Here is a 10246-nt window from a genome sequence, read left to right on the forward strand (position 1 = left end):
ATGTGAAAACCCTAAACATTGTATTTTATTCAAACATAGCTGTTACTTATCATTAATAAATATATATTAATGTATTGCTTGTTTTTTCGTATTGACTTACAATGCTTACGTTTTAAACATTTATAAAGATGTTTTTATAAAAAATGTGCATAATGAATGTATTCTTAATATAACTATCATTATAAGTAGTTTACATAACCTCACTTTTTGTATAGAATATTTTTAATTAGATTTGTATATTACTTATCCTAATTTCAATCAATTAAGATGTATTTATGTATAATGTTTAACGATATTTAAGTGTGTTTTCATCTCATTTGTTTTTAGGTAAGATGCATTAATTAAATGTATTTTTTATGTTTTTGAAGTAATAACAATTTTAAACGCATATTCAATTAGGTTTTTTGTGTATATTTTCTTTAATTAATAGGCATCTGTTGTAATGTTGTAATACTGATTATTGATTCTTTCTGTGTTCTTTTTTCTCAATGGGTGGGTCTTTAGTGACGTAATAGCGCCATCAGCCAATCATGAGCGTTCTAAGGCGGAAAAGCCTGAGGGTACAGAGTTGATGTAGCCACTGGCCACAAGTTAAGTTTGCACATGAACTGTACATTAATTCGCTTTTTCTAGTATCTTTTATATTAAAAACTTTGCAGCGAGCACCCCCAGCAGGCTGAAATGAAGACACTCGTTTTGGGAGTTGGTGGGTAAGTAAGCTGTTAAATGTGTTGCTGTAATAACCCTCTCCGTTTGAGATTGTGATTCATCGATCATGAAATGTTTGTTGGTTTATTGTGATGAGTGGGAAATGGAGGGAGACTGGACCACAGTTCTTGCATTAGCCTCCTATGATTAAATTACCTGTTAACAGTGGTAATTATCCAGTGGGGGGGGGGGGGGGGCAGCAGGGACTCATCAGATCAATAACATGTGACAACCTTGTGGCAGATAAGACTGATAAGAGGTGGTTATTTTTCAGAGAAAAAGCAACACGTGTAACCATTCTGAGAGTCAAAAAGAGAAATCAAAATGTCCATGTATCTGTTATATCTGACAATGATTCATTGTAAGAATAGAAAACATGTTTTTCTTTAAGGGAATACTCTTTTATAAAGTCTATAATATATTTTTTCTTGCATTTGAATTCAGCACATTGGGACACACAGAGTGTTAATTAGTTGCATTCATTTCAACCGATGTCATGCTAAAAGTGTGCATCAATTCTTTAGTTTCTTTTGTAATATTATTATTTCAAGGTTAGATTTTTTGTGTTTTTAATGCAACTAAGTTAAATTAAGAAATAGACAATTTCAATGTGTACTGTTTTTCTTTCAGGGTGACTAATGGAGGTAAATCTACTCTTTCTAAGAGTCTACACAAGCAGGTACCCAACAGCTGTCTCATTGCACAGGATGCATATTTTAAGGTATACTTCTTTAAATCATATCATTATGTTTTGCACTTCGTCGAAAAGTGAGAGTTTGAGAGATCACAGTAGAGGTTTTTTTAATTTCAGGATGATTCTGTGGTACCAGTGGACATCAATGGGTTTAAGCAATATGACAGTAAGGAGACTTTATTTAACTGTGTGTTAAGACCCTGAGGTCTTTGGTGATTTGTTTGGGAGTTTTATCTACCTGGGGATGTTGTTAAATGTGCAAATGGTTGGTAAGTTTCATGAAATAATAACCAAATGTTAAAAATTATTAGAATATCACATTAAAATCATATAAAACAAAGACAAGCAAAACATTCTCAATAATCTAATCAGAGAATTATTGAAATGTTACCAATACATTACTTAAATGTGTATTTAATTTGATGTCTTAATTATATGGAGTAGTCATTAAAAGTACTCGGCAGTCAGCAAAGTAAATCCTTTTATTATCTTATATTCTGTCGCAGTGCTTGATGCTCTTCACATGGACACCATGATGAGAGAGGTGGAGTCTTGGCAAAAAGACCCTGTGGCGTTCCTGCGGCAGCGAGGCCGTGAACACACCACAGCATCAGCGGAGGAAGAGGAGGTTTATGTGCTGATCGTGGAGGGCTTCCTCATTTTTAACCACAGGTACATAAAGAAGGCTTTCCTGAAAATACTGTGTTTATGACTGGTCATTTACACTGTCTTTTTTGTATTTTCTACCTAAAAAGAACGAAGCAACTTGATATTGAGATCAAATGCAGTTGGTACAGTGTGACATTGGGCTTTACATTTATAAATTCAAATTGCTAATCAGCTGAATCTATCAAAATCAAATCTAGCATTGCTTTGAAAGAGGTATCTCTGAAAATCAACAAAAATGGTATACCTATAATAAGTACTACATTTGATAACTGATCTGACAACATATCCCTTTTTATATTAGAGATATGATATTTTTCTAAATCGTAATAGGTTAACTCTGACATGTTTTTGTTTGTTTTTTCAGGCCTCTGAGTGAGCTAATTTACAAAAAATACTTCATGGAAGTACCTTACGATGTCTGCAAAAGGAGACGAAGGTGTGTGATGTTATAATCAATACACATTATTTCTTGGTTTACCTTTTTTCATGGATATTGTTTTACTTTCATTTCATTGTTTAATGTTTGAGAAACGTTGTGTCTTCCTGTTTTGACCTCTCTTGCTGTCTTTGATTGACAGTTCGAGGGTGTACACACCTCCTGATCCTCCAGGATACTTTGATGGATACGTGTGGCCATTGTACCTGAAGAACCGTCTGCAGATGGAGAGCATGGTGTCTGGAATATGTGAGTCAAAGATGTCATGAATAAAGTTTGTGTTTCTAATCAGATCAAAACTTTAATTCATTTGGAGCATTAGGGTACTTAGTGTGTTTTGAGACCTCAAAGATAGGACATTTAAAGGATTAAAAGGTAACATTTATCCGTTTTTGTTTTTTTAGTATTTCTGGATGGACTGAAGCCAAAGGAAGAGCTGCTGGCTGTGGTGTGTAAAGATGTCTGTCAGGAACTAGAAAGGCTCAGGGGTGAGTTCCTTAGGCTTTACTTCTTCTTATGTTTTACAAGATTTGTATGGGGCTGTCTTACAAGCATTCAATTATGATTTACATTATTTGCAGCTGTGAGTAGAGCATATTCATACTGCACATTCGTATTGCATTAGGACATTTTCTGTTTGACTTTTGCTGTGTGGGCTTACTACTGTACATACTTAAGAATATGCCTACATTCTTATGTAGTATTCAAATGATATACAGTTGCCCTAGAGCCTAAACAATACATCTACAACAGATTCAAGTTAACTAAGACTATTTTATACTAAGTATGTGTTTTCATTGTTAGTTGGGAATGTTTGAAATTAAAAAGAATGCATATCGGTGGGATTGTGGAGAGACAGGCTTAAAGTTTGACAAAGATCGTTTGAACCTTCAATTTAAAATACAGTATTTAAAAAAGAAAAAAAATATTGAAGTTATTGTTATGTGTTTTCTTTGCAGAGGACGACTGAAATGTTTGGAGTTTTATTTGTTTACCTTTTGAAGATGGAAACTGCTGCTCCTATGAATGTCAGGAAAGTTCAAATGTTTTGGCTTGTGTGACTTTAAGGACCAAATCAAGTATTAATGGTTATGTTAAACCTACAATAGTTAATGTAGCTAAAATGTGAACTAGAACATTAAAGGTGGGGTAGGTAAGTTTGAGAAACCGGCTTGAGATACACTTGTTGTTATATTCCATGGAATGCTCTTAACATCCCGATAGCAATGAATATCTGAAGTGCTTTGACAAAAAATCCATAAAAAAATGTCATCTCTGGAAGCCGTAGCGCTGTAAAAAGCACGACCAATCATCTGAGCCGGCCCGGCTAAAATAACTGGATGGCCTACCTGCCTGTCAGCCTTTCATCTGTGTACAAGTTTATCTCGTGCCCTCATTGGTCATGTGCGCGTTCGTGTGTTGGAGGAGGGGCTCTGTAAGGAAGTGGCAGATTTGTTCCGGCTGTGTATTTTCAAATTCTAGAGCACTCAAGCTGGTTTCTCCAAAATTACCTACCCAACCTTTAACCACACATATAACCTCAACTTTGTATGTGACTCCAGATAACCAAATAGTGTGCATCATTGCTAAAAATAGTATTAAAGATTTTTCACTCATATTTTAAACAATGATAATTGAATACTGTGGTTTAGTGAGCTTCAATATTTGTTTTATATCATTTGTCAAAGGTTACAACTGTGAATTTGTAACATTAGTTTGAGGTTGTCTCCATCTGTTGGTTCAGTCTGATAAACTTGAGACAGACTGGCGACCAACTTGTATTATTCTCTTTTAAACTGTTCTAAGCAAGTACAAGGAAAGAAGCAGCACAAAAAAAAATCACATCCTAACAAGCATGTTGCATCTGTCATTCTTCTTTTATAATCATTAAACCAATTACATTGTGAAGTGAGAGTGTCCAATCTTGGAGCATCTTTTTGTACGTATGAGAGGAAACTGGAGTAAAATATAACACAAAAATGAGAAGTTATGCACATTTCTGGTATTCCCCAAAATGACTGTTGACCAGCCTCACGCCAACAATCTCCCTCTGTGCATTGTCCACCCTTTCACATCAAAGTTTTCATTTAATTATACAAAAGACTACATTTGGCATTATATGCAGGGACCTTATAACCACCAGTACTATACTGGAATAACATTTCTTGGCACCCAGTTTTTCTGTAAATCAGGTAGTTTGTAGTACTTTCAATCAACAAAACGTTATTTAGGAATAAGCACCTGTGGATAAAATATGACTTAAAAAATGTTTAATATAAACCAAGCCTTATGTTCTTCACAAAACATGGCCAAAACACAAGCTCATAATGAAGAGTCTGTCTATCTTACACTGTACTGGTGTAACATCCAATTGCCAAAGTCAACTGACCTCAGTGATTTGGGGCTCCCAGGTCTCTACTGTATCAGGCAGTATCACACTTTGCCGAGTGCGTTATCTAGCCTCCATTCCATGGTTTGCACTGATTTTAACGTTTCTTTCTACTAGCACCCACACAAAAAGGCTCATGGGTGAACTTTAACGCACATTTCTGCTGATTGAAGGTATTCCGCTTACCCTTAACCTATTTGACCTATAGTTAGACAGAACATACACATCTAAAACACACATTTTATTCCCAAAATAATCTTAGAATAAGACAGCTGTGCACTTCCATTTATCCAAAAAGCTCTCATGTTTCAAACTATTTTGTTCTTTCTTAGATTTGAACCGCATCTCACAGTCTGCATTGGTGGTTTATGATTGCTAACTTGATATAAGAAATGTGTCTCCTGTTACCCAATCTGTGTTGAAATATGTTCTATTGCAGTATCTGCAATGCTTCCAGCATTTTTATTATTGCATCAGAGAGGTCCGTTTGCATCCCACACAGCATGCTATCCAAAAGTAAAGCAGGTTTTAAAAAATGCTGGAACTGTATGTTCAAAACTTGGACTCAGAGATTGGGCACTCCTCTTGGTTAGCTCCTGTATTTAAAATCCTATAAATAGAAAGCCTGCTCTCATTTTCAGAATGAAACCTGTTTGACAGCCCTTTTTTTCTAGTTTGCTGTTTGAACCGAGGAATGCTTTCTAAAACACTGACATGAAATGTCTAAGAACTTCATTGCAAAACCCTCCTCTGACTGATGAAGCTGGTTTGGTTTCCCACGACACTTAATGATAAAAAGTTTACCAAAAGTCCATGCTGTCAGTAGAATAATAATGTGTCCATCAGCAGTCAACTTGCCTGACCGGCATGTGCAGTGTAGGAGTTGTCACATGTAAATCTGGGCATTCCTTACTTCCTTATACTGACTATATCCTCTTCTAACTCCACACATATAAGCTGCATTTGTTTTTATACATCGACACGCTCATACAGCCTCATATCTTGAATTAAGTTTTGGCTGTTCAAACTCAGGAGAAAACATGTCCAACACAGGATTTTCAACTTTTGCATGCCTGTTTTTTGCATGCTGCTTCTGCTACAGCATAGCTCGGCCAACTAAACTCAACCAAGAGGCTTCAAACGACAGACCTGTGATCGGTGAGTGAAATGTGCCACTAGAAATAAAGAAAAGCAATACAGATATTCAAGATGAATTGGAAAAAAACGATTGTTAATTGTCAGTTACTGTGTTTTTGTCCCACAGGTATTTTGACTCAGATGATTTCAGATACGGCCATGAAACCCTTCGGGAAGACCTACATACCTTCCTCATATGTGAAATACATCGAGTCTGGAGGCAGCAGAGTGATGCCTATCGGGTAGGTTTAGTCCTTTTAAACTGGTGTTAGTCATAAAGATACACCATCATACCAATCTATGGCTGGAAGATTTGATATCATATCTATTGAAAGCAGGAAGTAAAAACTGGTAATCATGGACATAATCCAAGAAAATTCGACCTATTAAAATTCACTATACCTAAAAGAAAAAATACATCAATCCAATCTGAATAAAAATAAGAACATGGTGTTTTTGGACTATACTAAAAGACTCAAGTTGAATTATTTAAGGAGGGTGTATTTAAAAAAAAAACAAAAAAAAAACACTGCATCCTTTTTTAACGTATCTTATGTTTGGAACAGTCATTTACATTATTTGTTAACTTGCTGTTGTATACTTTTATGTCACTGTTGATTTGCTGCTTTTGAGGAAAAAGAGAAGTGAACTTCCACTTTTGATTTTCGTGCTGTCAAAACACACAAATAATGGGAGTATTTTTTTCTTCCGCAGATTGACTCTTACCACCGCTGATTATGAATCGATTTTCAGGAAGATAAATGGGTGAGCTCCATTTCTATAAATGTCTTGGAAGAGGAAAATGCAATAACATTTACATCTTAAACAAATTAACTGAGTGACTGAGCATTTCTGTCACTGACTAACTCTGTGATGTCGGTTTAGCTTGGTTTTCATCGGGGGGGCAGTGGATTTGGAGAAATCTGACTATGCCAGGGTGGCCAAGATTTTTTACAGACTCGCTCTCAAGGTTTGTACGGCATTATTTTGCATTTGTGCTGCATTCAATGAAAGGAGCTATGCCAATAGAGTTTATCATTATTTCACCTTTACATGAACATGGGGATGCAGGAAATGTGCTTTTCTGCCACAGCCTGATCAAGATTCAGTTTATTGAACAAAAAAGTAAACTCTCACTGTGTTTATTGCAGGCCAATGATAATGGGGACTTCTTCCCCATCTGGGGCACGTGCATGGGCATGCAGCTCCTGACTGTGCTGGTGGCCGGTAAAAGTCTGCTGGAAAAAACCACGGCTGACAACGTAGCGCTGCACCTCAACCTGACGTCAGGTTAGAGCTTTCTGCATTTCTTTGGATCTATTTTCTGGAGAACATTTTCTGCATGTACTCAATCGTACCACTTGGTGTCAGTAGAAGCAAGTTACAAATACAAGTTAAATGTTTTTGTCTAATAATAATGTTCTTGTTTGATGAAACCCTGATTTTCTAAAGTATATTTCTCCCTGCAGAGGCCAACTCTAGTAAGATGTTTGAGGGTTTCCCCCAAAAGCTCATGAGTGCTTTGACCGAAGAACCTCTCACTGGCAATTTTCACCACTATGGACTATCAGTAAAGGTACAAAAGTTCTGGTGACATGTGTTATAATGTTTCACTTCCCCTGGGTTTTTTGTTATTGTGCTTAAAAAACATAGAAACCATCCTCCAATCATTTCATTCATAAAACGAGGGTTTCAAAAAGGGTTTCTGTTACTCAGGTCTGACACTTTTGACTCAACAGGAACTTAATATGACTTGCAGTAAAGACATATATTAACAATCTGCAGATTTACTAAAGATTACTATACGAGTTTTTTCTCCATAAACTGTGTGGTTTATTAAAGGCTGGAATAAATCCCAAAGACCCAAACCGCACAATGTAGCAAATGGTGTGTTGTAATTTAATTAATGATGTGCTTTAGATTTAATCTGATATTAAGTTTATATGGTGCATATTTTTAAATAAATGTCTCTTTAATTGAATCACCACACAGCAAACCATAGGCCAAATTATCCAGCACAATAAGGCTGAACAAAGTGTACAGAAATATGAGTAATTATGTTCAGGTACCCAGGCATATCTGTTGGCCCTTAAGATAGCTAGAAACACTTCATTGTTCAAATAGCGAGTAGAGTTTCAGAGCATTGCAATAAAGCACATATTTGTTACGTAACTTTAAAACATAGAGTATTGTTTAAAATACGGAGCATTACAATTTTGATGAAAAATAATACATGTTATCAAAACTGATAAGACAATTGTTCTTTCAGAACTTTCAGGAGAACGAGCCACTGCGCAGTTTTTTCTCCCTTCTGTCTACAAATGTTGCTGAAAACCAAGTCCACTTTGTTTCAACCATAGAAGGTTACATTCATATTTTAACAAAGATCTCACAAACATATCATCATTGCACTGTAACAGAGTTGTAACTTGTCTTTTTTCCTTCATACCAGGTAGAAAATATCCCTTCTATGGAGTCCAGTGGCACCCAGAGGTGAATCGTTTTCAGTGGGATAGAAAGCTTAACTTTCCTCACTCTGCTCACGCTGTCCAGTTATCTTCCCTGCTCGCACAGTTCTTTGTCAATGAAGGTAATAATAATAATATTTGTGCATTTCATCAGGAAATAACTATGATTGTGGGTTATAGACCATTACAATAAAACATGTTCGATTACATTTTCCGATCTCCATAGATGTTGCAATATAAGCTACAAAAATGAAAATCTAATCAGCCAACCTTTGTGTTGAAAAGATAGCTTATATTTTATTGAACTGTAAAAGTGTTAAAGTAAATGGCAAAAGCAACATAATCATGGATTTGTCAGCCCTTGTGCAAATAGATTTGAATTAACTGGAATGGGAAAAGAAAACGTTTGGAAAGTGTTAACAAATTGCTCTTTGGTGGGAAAGACAAACAAATAAAAAGCCCTCTCCCTTTAAATAGTTAAAGAAAAATGTAATCAGAAAGTAGTTTGATGGTAAAATGTAATAACATTAACACCGTTAAACATGTTAAAAGAGTTAACAGAATTCTTGAACAGAATAACGGTACAAAATGTATAATCTGTTTTTGTAGTATATACCAAAAAGTTAAAGATGCAAATATTACATTGAACACTTGTTTATCTGCCTTTATACAATTTCCCCATTGAGATGATTCATCTATTATTGTAATCTATTCACATGCATCTCACTTCTGCTTTGTTTAGGAAGGAGAAGTTTACATCAGTTCGACAATCTTGAGGAAGAGGCCTCGTCTCTGATTTACAACGACACGCCTGAATACGCTGGAAACTTCACAGGATACGAACAGATCTACTTCTTCTGAAATCCTCTAGTATCTGTCTCCTGTCCATCTGTGAATTTACAACAGAGACATCTATATTCAGTCTGTGGTAGTTTTGATCAATGATTGTTTTTAAATTGCTTGATTTCAAAATACATTTATATTTGTGTCACTCCTGAATGTAGCTTGATGGAAAATGCAGGGTCTGTCTGTCCGTGGAATTCAGAGGCAATTATTGTACTTTTTACTTTCCTACATTTGTCTGACAGCTGTAGTAACTTTAAATGTTTACATTTTTAATGCAAAATATATTAATCATTATATATACAATGAGATATATGGTACAAACTCATAAGCTATGCAGCAGAATACTTAAGTATTAGCCCTAGGACATTTGAGTGATGTAAACATTATGGATCAATCATTTTAATCTAATAATATATATGATTGTCAAATAAGCACTTTCGTTTTTGGTACTTTAATTGATGCTAATTCTAGTATACTTTTGCTTCAGTAAAATGTTTAACTTTCTCATCACAAAGTCTGCATACAGAAGCTGTTCTGCAGCTTTTAAATGGGCCACATGATGTTGTCATGTCAAATGATAAAATGTCCATTTTGTTCTATTTTTACTTGACATGAACTTCTCTTCCATGTCAAATTTGAGTTTGAAAGTTAATTGTTGACCATGGAAACAGCGGGTATCAAAACAACCTCTCTTTAAAATGCATTAAAACAGTTAAAAGCTAAATAAATGTAAAACAAAGTCCAATTGAATCATTCTGAGACTTTATTTTGGTGTCTAGTCAAGGCTGGATTACCAGGCAAGTTACATAAAAAGCTTGAAATGTATCGGTTTGATTTTCTTTTTTTGTGTAACTCAGGGTTTTTTGGAATCAGTCAACCAATGATTTTTGGCATTATTG

General features: G+C 35.3%; 2 protein-coding genes across 4 annotated transcripts; both read left to right on the forward strand.

The window, feature by feature from the left end:
• The first annotated feature begins 548 nt into the window (after positions 1 to 548).
• Positions 549 to 4415, forward strand: nmrk1 (nicotinamide riboside kinase 1). 2 transcript variants are annotated; one of them, XM_034235018.1, is made up of 8 exons: positions 549 to 710; positions 1339 to 1429; positions 1520 to 1568; positions 1909 to 2074; positions 2436 to 2507; positions 2650 to 2756; positions 2912 to 2995; positions 3467 to 4415. In XM_034235018.1, exons 1-8 carry the CDS (start codon positions 682 to 684, stop codon positions 3475 to 3477), a joined length of 609 nt encoding a protein of 202 aa, XP_034090909.1. In that variant the 5' UTR covers positions 549 to 681; the 3' UTR covers positions 3478 to 4415. The 2 variants fall into 2 exon arrangements, with proteins under 2 accessions (XP_034090909.1, XP_034090910.1); XM_034235019.1 differs by lacking the exon at positions 2436 to 2507.
• Positions 4416 to 4690: 275 nt separating this feature from the next.
• LOC117558677 (gamma-glutamyl hydrolase) lies at positions 4691 to 10172 on the forward strand. 2 transcript variants are annotated; one of them, XM_034235017.1, is made up of 10 exons: positions 4691 to 5069; positions 5999 to 6054; positions 6161 to 6275; positions 6748 to 6798; positions 6919 to 7003; positions 7185 to 7323; positions 7503 to 7609; positions 8303 to 8396; positions 8486 to 8623; positions 9244 to 10172. In XM_034235017.1, the coding sequence occupies exons 3-10, from the start codon at positions 6175 to 6177 to the stop codon at positions 9360 to 9362; spliced, it is 834 nt and encodes a 277-aa protein (XP_034090908.1). In that variant the 5' UTR covers positions 4691 to 5069; positions 5999 to 6054; positions 6161 to 6174; the 3' UTR covers positions 9363 to 10172. The 2 variants fall into 2 exon arrangements, with proteins under 2 accessions (XP_034090908.1, XP_034090907.1); XM_034235016.1 differs by having other exon boundaries at positions 4691 to 6054.
• The last annotated feature ends 74 nt before the right edge of the window (positions 10173 to 10246 follow it).

The sequence above is a fragment of the Gymnodraco acuticeps genome, unplaced genomic scaffold (genome assembly GCF_902827175.1).
Source record: "Gymnodraco acuticeps unplaced genomic scaffold, fGymAcu1.1, whole genome shotgun sequence".
Lineage (NCBI taxonomy): Eukaryota > Metazoa > Chordata > Actinopteri > Perciformes > Bathydraconidae > Gymnodraco > Gymnodraco acuticeps.

Bases quoted from the DNA above. Each gene is read 5' to 3' on its own strand.
- nmrk1 (XM_034235018.1), top strand. From the start codon at position 682: ATGAAGACACTCGTTTTGGGAGTTGGTGG. The intron at 1,569-1,908 runs GTAAGGAGACTT...ATTCTGTCGCAG, and splicing joins TGGGTTTAAGCAATATGACA to TGCTTGATGCTCTTCACATG. The intron at 2,757-2,911 runs GTGAGTCAAAGA...TTGTTTTTTTAG, and splicing joins GAGCATGGTGTCTGGAATAT to TATTTCTGGATGGACTGAAG.
- LOC117558677 (XM_034235016.1), top strand. From the start codon at position 5,937: ATGTCCAACACAGGATTTTCAACTTTTGCATGCCTGTTTTTTGCATGC. The intron at 6,276-6,747 runs GTAGGTTTAGTC...TTTCTTCCGCAG, and splicing joins AGCAGAGTGATGCCTATCGG to ATTGACTCTTACCACCGCTG. The intron at 8,624-9,243 runs GTAATAATAATA...TGCTTTGTTTAG, and splicing joins ACAGTTCTTTGTCAATGAAG to GAAGGAGAAGTTTACATCAG.